The sequence below is a fragment of the Anomalospiza imberbis genome, chromosome 1 (genome assembly GCF_031753505.1).
Source record: "Anomalospiza imberbis isolate Cuckoo-Finch-1a 21T00152 chromosome 1, ASM3175350v1, whole genome shotgun sequence".
Taxonomy (NCBI): Eukaryota; Metazoa; Chordata; class Aves; order Passeriformes; family Viduidae; genus Anomalospiza; species Anomalospiza imberbis.
The window spans coordinates 142,213,460-142,233,385 of NC_089681.1; the positions used below are offsets into that span (position 1 = coordinate 142,213,460).

Genomic DNA, 19,926 nt, shown 5'->3' on the forward strand with positions numbered 1-19,926 from the left:
CCAAGCAAATTAGGTTGAGCTAGAGTATGGTATTTTATCTTTGAGGACTTCATGTGATGAAAGTTAACTTGCCTTTTTTTAGAATGTTCAATTTTTAATTAATTTCACCTTATTTCCAGTTTAAAATCATCTGGCATTAAATCCAGACATTTTTTATTCTAGAATATGAATCTCATTTCTGTCATGCATCTAATACACATCTTAATTTTGACAAATAGGTAAAGAATCTTAATACATGCTTTCCTGATCTCTGTCTCATTTTTGTGACTCTTGATCTCTTTCTGTCCTTCCAAATCTGGTTTCAGAGTTGCACATATTATTGCTGTAATAATACCATAGGTGTTCTACTCAGATGTAATACGTTTTCTAATTTAATAACCTTTTAAATACTAAAAGAATAATCTTCTGCATCAGCAGCTGCTGTGGCTGGGAAGTTCCATATCCATTTGGTCATGTGCCATGTCTCTAACCTCTTCAAAGTCACTGTGTCCTCAGTAGGACTTGCCTGTACTCTGTGTGGTCCATCCTGCATTTCAAACCTGGCAGCTGCCCCTGGTTTATGTGAAGGATTTCTCATGAGGGTCACATGGATACCTGCTTCAGTGTGGAATTCAGAAAAATCTTCTCCGTGACACTGCAAATAAGGATCTGCTATTCCTTTTCTGATTGTGATTGTAAATATTTTTTAATCCAAAAAACTGACAAATTGAGGTTATGGGTTCAGCACAGAGCAGTATGTCTGTGCCTGCTTTAGCCTCTTGCTCTTTGCAATGTTACCAGGATATGAATACAAGGAGGTGTGCCACAGTACTGCTTGCTTTCTCTCTGACTGCAGCAGAGGATCCCTACATCCCCAGGGTGTCTTTAGTTATTACTGTCAAGCATATGACAAGGCAAAGCTGAGCAGGGTTAAAAGTCATTCTGCTGCCCAGAGGTGGAGTTGTTTGGTTTGCCATTCTGTAATTGCTACCATAAATATTCTCCAGGAATAAAAAAGTTTTAGAAAGGAGGGGAATCAGGGAAGAGATGACATACCTTCATTGGAAACAGATCAGGATGGGGCCTGTCAGCTCTCCCAGCAGCTATGGTGGAGCTGCTTCTGAAAGACAGCTCAACTCGTATGGCTTCTGGTCCTTGGAGAGACCAGACATGAAGGATGCTTTAGATTACAAGGGCAAATTTTTAGCTGCAGAAATTTGCTTGCCACTAATGAAAATCTCCATTTTAGACATGCACCAATGTCTGGATGGTTCATGGTGGTTGCTTCACTTACAAGTCCTTAATTCAGGACAAATAATAAAATCAGGGGATAACACTAAGGAGCAGTAAGTCAGGTGCAATATCAAAGTGTGGCCTGTTGGAAGTAACATTGTGCTTGTTCTGCCTGGAATTTAATGTTTTCCATAGCAGCCTGTGTGAAGCTGTGTTTTTGATTTGTGACTGAACAGTGTTGGGAGCACACCAGTGGCTGGGCTCATGTTGACCAGTCCTGCACAGCATCAGGGCTGTCCCCATTTCTCTCCGTGTCCCCTGCACCATCACACCACTGTCCTCCAGCAATCAGGCTGGAGGAGAAAGAAGCTGGGAAGGGGGACAGCCAAGAAAGCTGCCCCAGCTGACCTGGGATATCCCATACCATGTAATGTCATGCTCAGCATTAAAGGGTGGTTGGTCTTCCAGAGCAGCCATTGCTCAGAGACTGGCTGGGCATCATTCTGCTCAAAGGGGGTGATGAATGATTGCTTTTGCATCATTTGGGTTTTTCTCTTTCCTTCTCTCATTAAACTGTCTTCATCTTGACCTGTGCATTTTCTCACTTTTGCTCTTCCTATGCTTTCCCTGTCCCAGAGGGAGTTGGATAAGTCCTGAGCTGCTGACTGGGTCAACCCACTGCAAACATGCAGGAAAGCTGGCTACACTCAGAGAAAGAAGTTAGGCTGGATTATGGCTTGACTATGTATATCTGCCTTTTGATTGTGCTAACTCCTTAGCTGAAGATTCTTTACAGAAATTCTTGAAAGAGTCGTTGAATCAAACTGTAAAAGTGGCTAAACCTCTGAAGGAATATTGTTAATGATAGTGCCTGTGGATTTAGGAACAGCACAGAATGAGAGCCTTGAGTGAGATGGTTAAACAGCCTGGGTGATTCTATAGCTTAATATCAGGCTTTGTTGAGTTCTACTAAGATGTGGCATCTCAGTCCATAGGACAAACTAAAAGCCAAACACTGTCTGGAGAGTGGTGTGGCTGGAATGGAGAAAAGCCACTTCAGGACAGGCTATATGTAGCAACAGAGCAATTCTGCTCCCAAGCAGAATTGTTTTTGAAGCATTTGAGCTGAGGCTTGTTTGGCAAGTTTTAAAGGTGTTTGAAGAATTACTAAAGGTTTTACTTGCAAGTATCACCACAAAAAATGTCGTTTTGGTGGAGACTACAAAGATAGAGACGTACGTGTTTTGAAGCATCTGGCAGTAGACATTGCCAGGGACTGGGTACTGAATTAGATTGAATGCTCTTTCCAAACTGTCTGGAACTTTATGGCTAGTGGTATTCCAGAATAGCTTGTGGGCTATTCTGTTTCCTCAGCTGAGAAACAAATTAAATTTTAATCCCTCATCTGCAGTATTCCTGCAATTAGTATTGTCTCCATTATGTGCCAGAAATGGGTTATGATTTCTGGATTTTTCACACTGCATAAAACTACTTCTCAAGATATCTGAGTCAATAGCATCTGCCTTTGCTTTTTTTCTTCCAAGTTATGTCATCTATGAGATCAGCACATGGTTCCTGGAACACCATCTTCCACAGGGATAATGGTGATGCAGCCTGGTCTGCAGTGTTTCTAAAATATGTCTCTACTAATCACCTTATTAAACATATCTCAGGATTCAGCTACTGACTCTTATCCAGGTTTCTTTGTGGGCTAACTCTAATACAACTTGGATATTATCTTTGATACCTTCTTGATTTCTAATTCTGTGGACAAATCCAAGACTCAAATGTTTAAAGGGAAAGGTATCCTGATTCTTCCAGAAAGCTTTTACAGTTCACCTCTCCAAAAAGAAGAGGAGGAAGTTGTATATGTACATGTGGGTGTATCTGTGTGTGTGTGATTCTGTGTGCCTGTGTGTGTATAGCAGAATTTAACATTTTATTAAAGATTACCTTGAAAAAGAAATCATTGTGATAATCTCTTTGGTACAAAAGAATCTTAGTCTACCAAATTATTTTAATTTCCGGGTTGTGATCACTGACAGACTAATGAATTGTCATTTGTATTCATTTCCTTTCAAACTGAGAGCAAATTTAGTATGTTTCCTTTGATGTAGTCATTGCAGACTAGATTTCTAGAGATGTGCTTTTGAAAATAAATAATTCTCTCCATCTTTAGGCACTTAAATGTTATTAATATCTGACCTTTTATGGCTGTATAGTCACAGATAATGGCCCAGGGATTAGTGAGATGAAAAGATTGAATCTAGCATATTTTAATTCTCATTAACTAGCATCTTAGCATTCGAGAGAGAGAGAGAGAGAAAAATAGATATGAAAAGTAGCTGGTTTCTTACAACAGCACAGATGGTTCTCTAGGATTTTAGCTGATTTCCATTTAAGCACTTGGAATAAATATTTTCATTTTATTCAACCTGCTACTCAATTTCAGTTGAGGGAAAACTTCTAGAAGTTGTTAATTTTCCTTAGTTAACCCTGAAAATGTACTAACAAATCTGTCCAAGCTAAGGGAGAGCAGGATTCTTCTTGCTTCTTTTCTGTCTCCTCTGAGACTGCAAGTTTAAGTGAGTTATCCCACATCTATCAACAGTCAGTGGAATCACAGAAATGCTTCAAGAGACATCTCAGGCACCCATCTGGGAATGGGATCCATCACCATCAGGAGATTCTTCCTACCTTATACTGCACACTTTCTTCTTTAATGGCTGAAGTTACATGAAATGGACCCTTTCCTCACTGTCTAGCAAAGGAATCTTTGTTACTCAGCATAAAGTTAATATTTCTTTTTACTTAGTGATAGATCACACTCTCTGAGGATCTTCCATATTAAAAGTAATAAAGGGTAGGTCTGCAAAGAGTGCCACAGGAGACCATGCACTGTGTCAGGGGTATGATTCACACTTAGCAGTGTACTACAGCTCAGGGTGAGCTCCCTCAGATTCTGTTTTCCCACCTTTGCTGTGAGTCATGCCATGAAGTTCTTTTCACAGCTCCAGCTGCTGTGCTTGCGTAGGTGACATTGCCAAGTGCCCACCAAAAATTCCTTTTCTGAGCATTGCTGGAACAGAAGCAGACTTGGAGTAAACACTGAGGCCACATCCTTAGGCAGTTAAATAAAACCCAAAAAACCAGTTATTTTTAAAATCTCAGGATTTCTGATAGCCTAGTTCCTGGTTTTTAACTCTGGAGAGGGAAGTAGGGGAGAGCATGCAGCTTGGCCTTTAACTTGAGTGGAAATTAGGTGTGCACTGAGTCCTGGCATGTGGTCAGCCTTACAGCTGACTTTTTGGGGTGGTACTTCAAGCAGTTTTGACCTGCAGTGTTTTCCCAGAGAATAAAAGCCTGGCATGTTGCTGAGATTTGCTCGGAGCACGGATGGTTCACCGGTGGCAGCTTGTGCATGGGCAGAGATTTATTTAGTCCAAGAGATGTGACTTACGATATACCCATTTTCAGACAGAAAATTCTGTATGTCCCATTTTGTTTTATTGAACACTACCAGGCATATCCTAAGTAAATATCAGATACTCCAGAAGTTGTGCTGTTTTTTCCCCTGTTACCAGCATAACAGATGCTCTCTATCTCTGTCTCTCAAAATAAATGTACACGGACAAATTGAGTCAGTCATTCTGGTCTTGGCTCAGACTCTGCTTCCTTTGAAATACTTTTCAGAGTATTTCAGCTGCAACTGGCCACAGAAGGACGTTGCTGATAATTCAGCTGCTGTTTCTCAAGCCGTTCCATAGTTAAAAGCCATATGAGACTCTGATACTCTCAAAGTCCTTTCTGCACCTGCAGTATAGTCACAGGCAGTGAATTATATAACTGCTGGATTTCAGTAATTCTCCTGCTTTCTTGCAGTTACACTGCAGTGTTCAGCCTGGATTAGTAGTAATACCATTTTGGGGCATCAATGCAATAAGCAGATCCATCCTATTTTTGTTAAATGTTTCATCTTCCTTTGCATCCAAAATAGACCTGTCTTCAGGTGCTGCTGTGGCAGCTTCCTGCAGTCTTTAACTCTGCTGGCATTCAGAAGTCTGGTGAGAGGAATGTGGGATGCCAGGGCTTTCAGAGCTGCTTGTTTTCACAAGTCGTAGGGCAAATCCCACAGCAGCCATCTGGTGTTAGACACTCCACGTGATAGTAGTGCCTTAGAACTAGTCACCACTGAGGATTTTTTATCTCTTTGCTGAGTTATCAGTCATGGTGGAGAGCTGATGGGTTTTTATCAACTTTAAATTTTACTGTTCTTTATACATATTACACTGTTTACCATAACAAATAGGAATGAAGACTTCTTGGGCTCTGAAGTTACTCCATTTATTTATGAAGTTCCAGTAGTTAGATTATGCACCAAGCCTTGATTTTATTTCACTTTAGGATCAGGTTAATCTGTGTGCAAAAAGGTGTAAGTTTCTTTCTCTGTTGTATACTAAATATTTTTTTTTTCCAAGAAGAGAGTTTACTTTTGATTTCCAGAGGACATCACTTGCAAACTTCTGTTAATAGTAAAATGGCAGAGCTGGAATTCTCAATGGAATAAAGTGCATTAAAATAGGAGGGCCATAATGTTTAATGACTTCAAAAACCAAAAGAAAAACCAATAACAAAAAAATCAGTATGCTAGACACGTGTTTTCCACTAACAACATTGTCTGTAGTGTCCTAAAACCATTTAAATCTGTTTGTCCAAGGTTAGCAGTCTACAGCTGTCTCTTCTGTTGCTCTACTAAAATGTTGACACCTCATTTTTTACTTTTTTTAACCTTTAATGGTATAATGGTTAATTTGTAAAATTCCTGTATTTGACATTGTTTTTCTTTTTATTTTACTCCCTGCTTTTTGCATTCTCCTCTTTTGTTTCTCCCACCCTTCATTCCCATTTATTATTATTATTATTTTTGTCTTGTGTTACCTTCTTTCCTTCTCTCCCTCATCCCTGCTATTCCTGCTGCTATAGCCTCACAGGCTGGGGAAGCTGGCCGAGCAGGTAGGGGATTTTCATGTTCCCTCAATACCCACCTATCAGCTTCCAACAGTGGGACAGACTAGAAATTGAGTCTGGAGATTTGGGGATTTTCAGATCCTTCTATAAAATTATAAATAAGTCCAGTATAGTTTTATCTGGATGCAGGTTTCATCAAGTATTAGATGTCCATTGTAATTATTTCATTCATGCTGAAAATAATAAATGCCATAGTGATTGTCTTTGATTTTCAAACTTGACTGTTTCCATTATTTTACAAATCAAATCAGCTTTAGTTTTATTTTTAAAGATAACCAATTTTTCCTTGGTTTTGTTTCTTTCTTTTCAACATTTTGTATATTTCAAATAAGTTCTCCACTCAGCACTAGTCTGTTACACTGCTGAGTTTAGCAGTAGACTGAAAATCGTGTCGTTAATAGCTAGAGAGGATATTGTACCTTGTATTGTGTATAACAAGCTAAAGAGGCTAACATGCATGTGCAGCTCTATTACTGCTGTTCTCCTCTGGTGGTGGGATATGATCAGTACCTCTCCAGTAAGTATCAATTGGTAGTGGTAACACTTTTTCTCCGTAGATACAAAAATTGGCTATTTGTGGGTCTGGGTTGCAATTTTTAGTGCTCAAAAAACTGTGGAACAATCAGCCAGCATTGCAGAAATGTAAAATTTAGCCCTAGACATTCCTAATGTGAAGAATTATACTCTACAATGCATCCCAAATGGGACAGAAATCACTAGGAGTTCATGTTGCCTGCTGGTTTAAGAAGCAGACATCTAAATAACTGCTAAAGGAGTTTGTGCATCTGGAGTTTACCAGGTTTAGGAGAATTCCTCTGCTGAAAAGAAAATTTCCAACGTGCCAGTTTTCCGGAATGAAGTTGTGCTTTTCTTCGAGCTTTGTGCTTAGCCGTAGCATGAGGTCTGCAGCAGAGAAGAGAGCCCTAGCCTGGAGCATTGAGAATTCACATGATGTTCAGTGGTGATGAGTTTGAAGTTTTGGATAAGGGCAGATCATAGCAGGCTGCAAAACTGCAGAAAATCTGTGGGTGGAAAGGCCTAAAGACTGCATCATCTCTGCATGAAAGGAAACTAAAATTAGTCTGCCTCTTTTCAAGTAACTAAATATTGTGACATAGGGTTTAAATTATGCAGTGGAAGAATGAAAAGGATCAGAATAATTGCTTAACAGGCCTTCAGTCCAGATTGGTTCATGTCATGCGTGCTACCTTTACTATCTTTAGCTTCAAGTATATTCTCTGTTGCATGTATGGAAGACTCTCAGTAAACCGTGCTTCACATTCCTGACCATGTGCTTCTGCCATTAAACTGTGTCTCCTCAGCAGTTTCCGCCTTCCTTTATATGGCAAAACGTGTTTAACATTTTTTGTTTGTATCCATGTGCTGATTACTTGGCCTTTTGTAGCAAATAAAACCTCTGTTGACATGTGTTGGTTAAGTAGTCTGACTGCTTGATGTTTTTCTGAACTCCAAGGTGACAAGTACCTGATGGTAGGTATTTTTCCAGTGCTTGTTCTGATTCTGTAAAGCTGAGCTTTGATTGATGAATACCTTAAATATAACTTGTCATTTGATTAGCATAATTAGCACTGAAATAAATGTTTGGTTATCTGGGGGTAAAACTCTTTTCTCCTCCCAGCCCTCATGTTCTGATTAGCTGATGTTGTTGTTTACAGGGAACATCTGGACCAGATCCCACCACAGTGTATGTTGATATGAGGGCACTGAGGCATGACAGGTCGGAACCACCTTTTTCTTTTTCTTTAATACATACAATTAACAGTTTCTAGCAAGAAAACTGCTTACAGCACACCCCACGGACCCTGGAAACCATTGCAATAATAAATAATTCGTGTTGACTCCTACCACCCAGCAGACACACATTATAATGGTTAATTAATTTTACCATGGATAAAACTGAGGCATCTAACATCACTGCAGCAATGAGTAACAAGATGCCTTGCCTTTATTGCCATCAGGATTTCAGGACACTTGTGTTCAGGTGGTGCAGCCTAGCCAGTCCCCACAAACTGGAGTCCTGCTGGGCCTTTTATCTTCACAGAGGTGTTTCTCCTGGCTTGGCAGCTCTTTGCCTGCCAGGAGATCATGGTGGGGTTTGCTGCAGTTCCTAATGCTGCAGGACTGTGAGGGGATGGATTATTTGCTTCAGCCACTGTGAGCAACCACATTCTGTAATTGTGGGTATTTTTCAGTTCCAACTTGAGTGCTAGATATGTGTACAAGGAGTGAGACATAAAATTTATCATTTAGTGGTTGGAGGCAAGCTTGAGATCTTAGGTGTTGTCTTAAAAAATACCCATGCACATATATTTCATGAGTCATGAAATACTCACTTGTCATGAGTCTCTTTACAGAACTGTAACAAACCAAGAAGTTTTCTATGAACTGTGGAAAAGGTGAACATTTAATTAACAGCCCTGGTTCCCTTAAAAAATCATTATCCAAATAGGGACTTTCTTTGTTGTTTTTCTTTCATCCTTCTTAAAAGCTTAACAGAGAATTTGCCCTCCAACTTTGGCTCTATCAAAGTGACCAGTTCAGCTTGCAGAGTACAAACCTCAGGGCACTGCAGGCCCAAATTACCCACTGGGTAGTTAGGTCAGATAGACATGTAGGTATTTTCTTGTTGCACATGGAGTTTGGCAGGTAGAAGAAAGGAGCTGCAAGATATTGACTCATGATTTCTTTATTCTTTTTGCACACAATGATTCCAATAGTAACACTTAGGTTTGATCTGTCCCTTGGGACACTACTCTCTGCATTACCCAGCCACAGAAATTTGGTGTTCCTGGCCCAGCAAGTGCAGTAGTGTAGAGACAGAGTCCATGGTCGTACTCAGCCCAGAAAAGAAAAAAGACCTTTTCTATAGAAAGAGAATGTAACATTCACAGTCAGTAAAAATTACAAATAATGAAAAAAATATGTTTAGAGAAAGGAATTAAGATTTACTGTTCATGAAAGTTGTATAAACCATGGGTATACTATTTCCCTGCCCTAGCATGTCATTGAGAAGTAGGCATCATTATCAAGATCAGGCTTTGCAGTGTGTTAATTTATATTAGTGAGTAGTTCTACAGAACATGAAAGATGGTCTTTAAAGCTGGTTCTCATAGTGTGGTAATGCAGATTTTAATTTGATGGTTTAAAGTTGTGCCTCATTTACCCAGTCCTGTGGAATTTGGAATTAGATTAGCGGGTCATAAATTGAGGGAGTAAACAACTCTATTTGACATAGTCTTCTCACACTTGCTGTTTCTAACCATTTTAGTGGAACTGAATGTCCCTATTACTTAGCAGTATCTGAAAGATCCCTGTAAATATCTGTAAGACCATAGAGTAGGAACCCGCAGAGTCTTGGCAGGCCAGCCAGTCCCCCAACAATATGAACATTTTACACTGTACACTTAATGTGAGAAAAGGTTTTTCATAATTTGTACTTTAGAAGATATTTTTCAGGGTCTGAAACAGACTGACTATTTTTTCTTGGCATGATAACACTCTCTAGTTGCTTCAAAAAACAGCTGTAGTTCATCTCTTTGAGATTATTCAAATCCTGTTCACATCCATAAAATTTAATAATCAGTTTCAATACAACTATTTCAAGCTCATCTGGTAATTACATGCTTGCACACTTTACAGCTTATGAAAATGTCATTTTCTTGTAGGCATTTTGGTCAAAATACCTGTGCTAGGTACAATCTGTGTAGAGATCTAGGGCTGGTTGTTCGACCTAACTAGATGTTTCTTTCCTCGCAGCTCCCCCTGGATTTGGAGGGTTTGCTTCTTAGGTCAGGGTGGAGGTTTTCAAACACCTTTTTGTGTGTGTCCCTGCATGGTTTTGAGCCAACAGCTTAGGTTTAGCTGCTGGGACTCTGGCCACAGTAGTGGGCTCCCCTGGAGGTTCAGGAAACTTGTATCAAAGGATGCAAGCACTTGGTCAGTGACTGGCATCAGTTCTGACACTGGAAGGTTTGACTGCCTGGCTGTGAGCATCTAGTGCAGTTCTAGGTGCTCCAGCTTCTCAAGTAGCAACTCACATGGAGTCACATTGTGTTTGTAAGTTCTAAGAAGTGTCCCAGGCACAGTGAGCTGTCTCAAATGGCATTAGACACCTATTTTTGGAATCTGAGTAACCCAAAAAGCAAGAATATACAGCTCTGGCTTGCTGTTGGTGACAGGATATCAGTATCGTTGTACTTGACATTTTACTGATTTTCTGCAAATCAGGATGTCCTTAGCATGGCCTGAGAAAAGAGTGAGCAAAGACAGGCAAGTCCCACAGAGGCTTTTAATAAAAACCAGAAGACTCCTGGGTTATCTCCCAGGTGGGTGATGTGCCCCTGCAGTGCAGAGCAGTGCAATTTGCAGACAACACAGAGGTTAACTCAGGTCCAAAGGACAGAGCAGGTGGATTAATGGTTCCCAGCACAGCACAGAGGCTCCTGGCTGCTGCCTCCCTGTGCAGCTCAGGCCATGGCCACGTGCCCAGGGCATCCCCAGGGAGGGACGGGCAGCAGAGCTCCGGGCGGGAGCACCCGCTCAGCTCATTGCTGCATTTCTCTGCCTCTGGGAAAGCCATTTTATTCCCCTTCCCCCACAAAAAAAGGAAAATAAATGGAATAAATATATACATGCTCTTGTCCTGCTTCTGAAGACCTGGTTGTTAGACTGTTCCATCATATTTGTGAGCGGTCATGCACTCCTCAGAAAGCTTTTCAGGTGGTTAAGCACAAGGTGCCTAAATATGCTAAAAGCTGAGAAGTGCTTGGAAGGTAAAAAAGGGAGAGAGTGAGAGAGAGAGCCTTTTCTCATCATGCCAAAATACCATATACTTGAAAGATGGTGGCTTTTACAGTTTTGCATCATTTGGTACCAGTAAAGATGTAAATTTGAAGCCCAAACATCCCTTGTATCTGGAATGTTCTAAAACAATACATACTCGTGTTTATAAAATGTCCAGCAAAAAACACATTTCTGATATTAAAATAAAAATTTCACAGCTTCTTCATCCTTAACAGCAGCTTAGTTTTTGGCAGAAAAACTATTTATTGGCAAAACAAGCCATTTCATCAAGCTGAGAGTAACCAAAATAAATCTTTCTTTCCCATCAACAGGGCAAAAATATTTTCAAGTGTTCTGCAGCAGGTCAGGCTGGATTCTCAAATGTTTCAATGTATTTGTAAACATCCTAAACCATACTTTTTAGACTCATTCAAAGCTGTTTTCGAAATGTTACTGTCTTAATCTAATAATACATATTTTGATATTACTTTGAATTTGAAACTAACAGTTATGAATTAGAAATAAAATTACATTTAAAATATTGACATATTTTGAATTGCTTTGAATTGTTTCTCAAATTTTTAACGTAGGAATTTCTTTTCCTGGGTATCTGTACCTTTCATATTCTAAATATTTTATAGAGGATTTCCTCAGAAATTTTAAATAGTGAGCTGAAGGATCCATCTGGTGACAGCTGAGGGAGATCATTGATCTTCTCCTAAAGTTGAAATTTCATGCAAATCCTGTAAAGATAAACATGCCCTTGCATCCTAATATTCTTTTCTATACCAAAACCTTATCCATAAAAAAAAAAAAAAGTGAAAACCTCTGTTCTGCCTTAAGTGGGGCAAGGAAAGATCTACTTCGATATTGAAGTTTATTTTTAAAAGGATAAGAAAAGTAAAAGGAAACATATTCATTGCAATCTGTCTACCCCCAAAAGCAGATAAAAACGTCACCAGTCTTCTTGTTCAGTAGCAGATAGTGACAACTTACAAGCTTTGATGTAGTGGAGACTTAGACTCCCAGGGGGAGAGAGCCACTACCCAAGTCACAAATGTGTTGATGAAGATTTAGATACCATTTTGCATGCATTTTCATAGACGGTTCCCCATTATTTTGACTACAAATTGTACTTAAAGTGTTTATTGAACTTCATTGACATTTTTGCATCAAACTGGGCAAGAACGAAGACTTTCAGCCAGTGCTGGTAAACACTGTTTTCTGTTTTATTTGATGCCATCTCTAGTTTCACACATCTTTTCCCATCATGTCCTTCTTATGCCGTCTTCAAACTTCAGTATACCCTTTGGTGAAATAATAGGTGCATTAAATGATCTTTTAAATTATTCAGTTTCATCTAGTTAAGTCTGTAGGGTAATAAAGATGGAAAAATTAATCTATTAAACTCTTTTGTGGTTTAGCTCCTTTTGAGCTACATGTAATGGTGAGCTGCTGGGATAGACAGACATGGTGAGGCAGCTGGCACCAAAGAGGAGCTTAGATCCAGGTGTGGGATATTGCCAAACAGACCAGAAGTACAAAGATCTATGTGGGTTCAAGTTATTACCCTCCTTATTAAACAAGCAGTCTGTGGAGCTGTACAAAATAGGTGTCTTTTCCCATGTGGCCACTGACATCTTCGGGGAGTGATGCAAATTAATGTAGCTCTTAAAAAAAATTACCTTGTGTATACTTAGTCTGTCATTAGCAGACTCCATTTCTTAGGAGGTTATTTGTGTGTTGTACTAGCAATAATAAGCAAGTCTTACTTTTTGTTTTGGATTCCAAGAGCATTCAGAGTTCTCTGAACTTCCTTCAGATTTGCTCAGACATTGTCTCCCTGACAAAGGTGTTTTCAGAATAGAAATTCTGAATGTCATTTCTCAAGAAAAGAAGGGAACACTTGTAGCATTTCAAAGAAATGAGAAAACAGTTACTTAGGTTTTATTTTTATAGATTGCTTATACACTGAGCCCAGTCTGAAATCCAAGCTCTGTCAAAAGGAATCAGTAAAGGCTTTGACTTCATTTTAATATATTCCAGCATTTTAGACTTCGTGCAGGAGCAGAAAAATAGCCTTTTATTATGGCTGTCGATTGTTTATCCTTCTCTTCATTTTACTGAAACTTTCATGTTATGTATACATTGTTTGGGGTAATACCAAACAGTAAAGCCACAGGAGCTTTTTTCACTTATTCTCAAACACTTCTTCATCTACCTTGAAAAATACTTTTATTCAAGGGTTACCACACAAAAGAAGTCCTCAGCTGAGTTTTTAGCTGAGCTGTAGCCCCAGCAGTGCTCTGTAGCACAGTCACGGTGTGGAGTGGATCCATTTTATATTCCCAGGAGGGAGAACACACAGGGGGAGGTGTGTCAGGAGGAGATTTGCTAATAGCAAGTGACAGTGAAATAGTTACCTTTTGTGCAAATTTAATTGATAAAGCCTATTTGAAAGCCATTGGCCAATGGTAGCAAAAGAGAAGCTTTGAGGAGTACTCCCTTGGTGCTGGGGGGAGCAGGGCTTTTCCAGCTCCTGCAATGGGTTACAGCATACAGAGCCCAGTCACAGGTTAGAGCAAATCAAAGTCCTCAGCTGTTCACTGTGTGGGGGCCAAAGGGGTGGTTAAAATCCATCACTACGCTCTGTGACACCCAGCCAGCATTTCCCTTGCAGTGAGATTCTGTAGGCAGAGGGCATGGGTTGTTTTGAGGTGTAAAGTTCCACGTACCTGGTGAACTGTTCAAAACAGACCTCCCATGTCATTGTCCTCAGAGTGCTTTGGACACAGTAAGCTCATTTTGCCAATGGAATTGTCAAGTGCTACCTGCAGCAGTGCCAGTCCTGTCACCCTGAGCTTCAGGGATATTCACATATGGGTGGCTCCAATTCCAAGTTCCACACATCACCCATAATTTTTTATAATTGGCTGTTGCTTTAGCTGTTTGGATTTTTTTTTTTTCTGTTATCACAGAAACAGTTTTTTCATGAAAGTGAAAATACTTGCACCCCTATGGAGTCAGTAGAAGTAACTCAGCTGAGAGAAGGGCCTGAGGTCTTTAAAATAAAACCTGAGTCCCTCAAAGATTTAAGTACAAAAAGAAATGATGCTGTTTGGTTTTGAGGAGTCTTTGTAGAACCGCCTGGCTTTTAGGCATTTTGCCTATTAGCTTTCAGAATTTTATTTGTGAGTATAAGCTGTTTGTCATGATACTGGCAAAACCTTTCTTCTTCTTCATGTTTTTCCTCAGAAGAAGATACAGCCTTGGCCTTTTAGCAGTATTGTGCTTTCTTTCTGCCATGCAAATACTGCTGTCTCAAAAATCCCCTTGGCTTTGTTTCTGATCTATGGGAAACAAATCTCCCAGAAAGAAAAGTTAATTTGTGCTGATAAGCATCATGTGAACACTTTCAATTCTGGCTCAGAGAACTCCCAGTCTGTCTAGAGAGGAGAAAAGGCTCTCTCTTGCTGTTCTGATTGCATCAGGAGACCAACTTGTTTAATCTCCTTGCACTGAATAGTCAGTGATTAGGAATAAAGCTGATGGTCTGGGAAACTGAAGAGGAGCAAATATTGTTGAAGAAATTGTACTGTTTACCCATGAGGATGCAGAGTTATAACTAAATTTGTAAATGTACCTTTTAAAGATGCCTCATGTTTCCAGGCATAGCACGAGTTCTGTGCAGGGCAGAAGAAAGGGAGAAATGTCCAAGAACTAAGGGGGGGTGGGAGCCCTACAAAGTAATTTTTGTGCTTTCTAAGGCAAGTTTACTTGTCACTGAAGTATTTCCTCCCTTGACGCAAGCCCATTTCTTCCTTGATAAAATCATCTTCAAGAGAAAAGCATATCATGATTTTAGTGGAACAGGACAAGAAGAGTTGGCTCCAAATATGGTTTTTGAGAGAGGATGTGGTTTAGCATAGTTTAACTACAAATCAAGAAATTTCAGTTATATTTCCCTGGATGGCTTAGAGGAAAGAGAATACTGTCCTGTGTACCAAGTAAGACAGAGACAAAGGGACGACAAAACGCTGTAGCTTTCCAGGAAGGTGTGTGTACTGCAGTTGTACCGTTGTTGTGTTACTGTTTGCATGTCATTCTTCCAGTATGAGTTTTTAGCTGAGCTGTAGTTTTCAGCTCAGCTAAAACCTCATGCTGGAAGAGAACTAGATGGAAAATGGTTCCATTTTTGTTTTTACAAAGCAGTTTTGAGTGTAACTACAATTTCCCTGAAATCATAAAATTTCAGTAAAATGATTGGGGATTTCACTGCTTATTAGATTTCCAACTTATTAAAATACGCCAACATATTTATTCCTGAAGAGTCTCTGACTCTGTTAAAAAAAGGATTTCCCATTTCCAAGTATGCTGAGTTTCTTTACAGGTAACAGGTCCTTTTCTTTCGATCCTGCTTCTCATAGAAGCTGGAAAAAGATAAAACAAGCTGGCTGCTCAGATTTCTGAGGAAGATTTATTTAAAAATCTTCCTTTTTTTGTTACCTAAAATCCATACTTCTTTCTTTCTCTCTCCCAGACTTTGCCATGAGTCTAGCTGTACAGTTACAGGAAGGTCTTAATAAAATGGAATTTTGATTCTTCCAATTTTTCTGCAAGTAAGATGTATTGTATGTATGTATTTGATTTTTATAGATAGCGTATTCTGAAGCAATTTGCTTTCCTTCATTTTGGTATATGCTCTTAATGGAGTGCTAAACATTGATTCTTTAAAAGTGCCAAGTGATCAGCATAGGGTACTTTTGCTGTTTCAGCAGTGGAGGACAATGTGCTGCTTTCCCACACTGCTGCCTTAGAGGGCATTTCACAAGGCATCTGCTTTGGAATGGGAAAGAATGAATATATGTAAGATTTGGAACAAGGCTTTGTAGCTTCTGCAGCTCTAGCCACAGACTGTGCTGTGCTACGGGAGCTGGAGCTTCCTACGTGCTCTCCATCCCCCTTTGCATTCCCTCTTCTCTTGCCAGCCTTTGCAGGAGAACAGGGCTTTTGCCATGCCACACACTCTCATGTTTTTGTGACAAATAATTCAGCACAGGGTGCTGTGCTGGCAGTTACCCCTGGGAAATGGGCTCTGTCACCCTTGGGACCCACTCCAGCATGCCAGCCTCAGGCACTCATTTGGCTCCTGCTGTCAGTGAAATCCTTGGCTGAAGGAACGGTTAGGCTTGGGAAGGAGGGCTCTGAATAGTAAAAGCATTCTTTATTTATATAAGAATACAACACTAATTTGGTTAGAGATGTAATACCCTCTTAAATGGCTCCTTTCAATTGATCCTAATATGTTGCTTCAAGCCTAAGCTGTCTTTTTTAGTATGGCATATAGTGGAAGTGTCTGTGAGCAGGAGATGAACTTGCATAAGCAGAGTCTGAAGAAGCTCAGCCACGGTTCCCAGTGAGTCTCCTGTGACAGGACAGTCCCTTTTCAGTGCCTGCAGGTGTACAAGACACTGCTGCTCATGGCACCACTGACCTTTCTTTCTGAGTGCTCATCTGCAGTTTTCATTGAACTGAGAAAATACCTTCAAGTGTTGGTGTTCCAGAAGCACAGGAAATGTCCCTGGTTGTTGTTAAGGAGAGCTTTGTACAGATTCTTTCCCAAAAATGCAGGGTGAGCCAGCTAATGGGTGGGAAATTTGGAGGTTATAGAAAGAGAAGGGGACAGGTTGAAGAAATTACTTGATTTCAGAAACTCTACCTTTGATTACATTGTGAGAATGTAGAATGTGAATATTTTATTAACAATGTTAAAATAATTTCCATCATTTGTTGACAACAAATAAGCTAATTCCATTATCTCAGGATGTTTTTAGTTCCCATGTTCATTATAATTAAATTTTCCCTGTATGTGAAGTCTCTTTAGAGATTAGGACTAGGAAGACAAAGGGTTACAAAATAGAAAAAGCATATTGCATTAAACAGAATTGTCAGATCTCAACTGTGATTATGAAAAGTGCTGTAAAAGCAATTAGTAATAAACACCATGTCCTGGGAGGTTTGTAATCTGAGTAATAAGATAACAGCTGCAAGCAGCTCTATGCCTGATTTTGCAAAGCTGAACCTGAAGCACAGAGAAGGCTGATGCTGTACCTGATGGTGCTCAAGGTGCAAGACCAGATTCTCCAGAGTCTTGGTCCAATGCATTCTCTTGAAATAGTTGTACACTGTGCTTTAAAAAATGTGTAAAGTTCATTTAAACAAATTTAATGTGTGATGGCAGCTGAACATTTTAAAATACTTCAAAGCTGAAAGCAAACATAACCATGACTTACCTTTTTTATATATTCCCATAATCTTTTATGATGAAATTGCTAATGCTTTTTTAATCTGTGAAGCTCCGAGTGTTCCCTTCCTGAACCAGAGTTCCTGTCCTATTTTGATTTGTTTCCAGCTTTCTGAACTGTCTTAAATCATTGTGTAACTTTTTCTGCTTCTTTGTCCAGCCATCTGAAGGATTGGAAGCTCTTAGCTTTTTGGCCTCAGGGAATTTGGCGCATGAATTGTAATTTAGGTTTATAGTGAAGGATTCCTTTGCACTAACGGAAATGATTTAGTGCTAATTCTTGTTGATCATCAACTTAACAGGATTAAAATATGTCCTAAGCATACAGAAAGTTTAATGGTTGTTCATTCGGTTGGTTAAAGTTTGCCTAAATCCCAAAGCCCTTTTTCAGTCTCAGTTGTATTTACTCATTATTTGAATATATCATGTGATAGGAGAAAATCTGCTCTGAGGAAACCAGGATGATGCAGGGAAACATCTTCATTATCTACAGTTTCCCTTCAGCCTAAGTGTTCAGCTGTGCAATTTTCCTACTTTTCTGATTTACTATTGAACATGCCTGTCATTTTGGAAGGCAGAGCTTATGTTCTTTGATCCGTATTTCCATTTTTTTGGTTGAATGAGCTCATTGACTTGTTAATTCTGGAATCGTTTACATAGAAACATTTTATTATTTGAGTAAAGAGAAAATGCACCGACAGTCTTGAATGTCAAAAGGCCTGACCCAGTCCAGGATCTCACTGTTACCTACAGTGCCTATCCTTCTTTTAACTGTAGAGAATGAGAAGAGGCTGCACCAGCCTTTTCCCACCAGAAGTCGTACCCAGGCACCATCTCAGACTGGACATTGATATATCTCTGAAAAGTGTTGTTGATGGCAGTAGTTCTTAATGATTTGAGTCAGAACTGGAAAGTCTCTATGCTCTGGATGTAGCTACATAAAAGGTCTCTGACATTAAATGCCTTGCAATTCAGTTTTGGTTACAGTTTCCAATGAATTAGGTAGTTGGCCTTTTTTTCACTGTAAAAGACCATTGTATTGAATTCAGAAGAGTCAGTTTGGGCATATCCTCTTCAGCTGAAAGAAAAAGAGTTTTCAAAGTGGTCAAAACACATTCAGTTTTTAATTTTTGCTTATGATGTGGGTGAAATAATTTTCACTTTGGAGAGTTAATTCATTTAATTTCAAAACAAAACAAAATGCCCTGAAATATTAACCATAAATAACCTCTTTTTCTGACCTGCCACATAGGTTTTTTTAGATTCCATTTACAACTTCTGTAAATATTTAACTTCTTTGTTCCAGTTTAATACAGAAAAAAATTCAAAACATCAATATCTTGCAGGATGGGAAAATATCCACTTTTTCCCCACAAGCTTAACCTTTAATGTACGATGATGGTCAGTAGGTAAACTTAAGAAATAGGGCTGGAATGAAACCAGAGACCACTGGCTGTTGCTTTCTGCCACAGAAAGACTGTGGGCAAGGAGGGGGCTTAAATACACTGGGTTATATTTCCATCACATCCTATTTGGTTTCCTCTAGGCTTTGTTGCTGATGGTTTTCAGCATCCAAGAACAGATGCTGAAAGAAATCAGAGTGCAAAATAGCTGGTGTGAAAGAGACCAAAGAGTTGGGCTTCCAAGCTGGCATGCCTGTGAAGTGACATGGTGTGAGAGCTGCTCCAGACAGGAGGAAGGGTTGGGGTGAGAGGCAGGGAAATCAGAGCTGGAGATGATGTGAGTGCCCAAGCCTGGCTGACAGAAGATGCTGGCACACAGGCAAGGAGGAAGAGGGCAATTACCACAGCTCAGTTGAGGGAATGGCTATAAAGGAAAGACAAAAGTTCAAGATGTGGGGTTTGGCCAAGTGGTAGGGTAAAAGGCAGTCTCTTCAGCTGAGTTATATTGAAAGAGAACAGGGGCACTGGGGAAAAGCTCCTTTGAGTTGGATGTGGAGAGGTAGAAATAATAAGAGGAAGCTGAGACTGGTTCATGCCAAGCATCACAGAGTGAAAAAGGTTCCTGGATTTGAAATAAATTCAGCTGAGAAATAAGCCCTGGAAGGAAGTGGAAGAAGCCCCATCATTTGAAATACTCTAACAGAAGTAGGCAAAGCACTCAAAAGTGCACTGCAGGGAGCAGTCTTTTTTTGGCAGGGAGCAAGACTTGGATGACCTCATAGCTTCTTTCCATCTCTATTAGAATCACAGAATCCAAACTCTTTCTCTGAGCAGCAGCACAGCCAGCTCTGAAGGATTGCCCAGTTTTGGCACTGTTGTCTTTCTTAGTACTACTCTGCATGTGCCAGCCCCTGCAGATTCCCAAAGCAAGAGTTAATAGCTCTGCTGACAAATGCTCTGATTAGTGTGGAGCACTAGCAAGCTGTGCAGTGTATTTTGGAGAGTTTTCATCAACAAATGAACCAGATTTAAAATGGAGCATAAACAAAATTTTGAGTTTCATGTAAGATACTTGGGCAGAAAGACATTGTTGCTGCATTTTGATACTCCTTTGCTGCACAGTTATTGCAGTGCCTGGTTAGTTATAGCTGGCCAGTTCCTGTTCTGAAGTCAGAT

The 19,926-nt window shown here is 39.8% G+C and overlaps 1 protein-coding gene across 9 annotated transcripts in view; it reads left to right on the forward strand.

The window, feature by feature from the left end:
• DIP2C (disco interacting protein 2 homolog C) overlaps positions 1-19,926 on the forward strand; it is a 309,412-nt gene that overhangs the window by 273,353 nt on the left and 16,133 nt on the right. For 7 of the 9 annotated variants that reach the window (XM_068174086.1, XM_068174067.1, XM_068174077.1 and 4 more), the window contains 2 exons: positions 6,196-6,225; positions 7,917-7,978. In XM_068174086.1, coding sequence (XP_068030187.1) covers positions 6,196-6,225; positions 7,917-7,978 — 92 coding nt within the window. The remainder of the gene's footprint in view (positions 1-6,195; positions 6,226-7,916; positions 7,979-19,926) is intronic. The other 2 variants (XM_068174093.1, XM_068174110.1) reach the window with 1 other exon arrangement.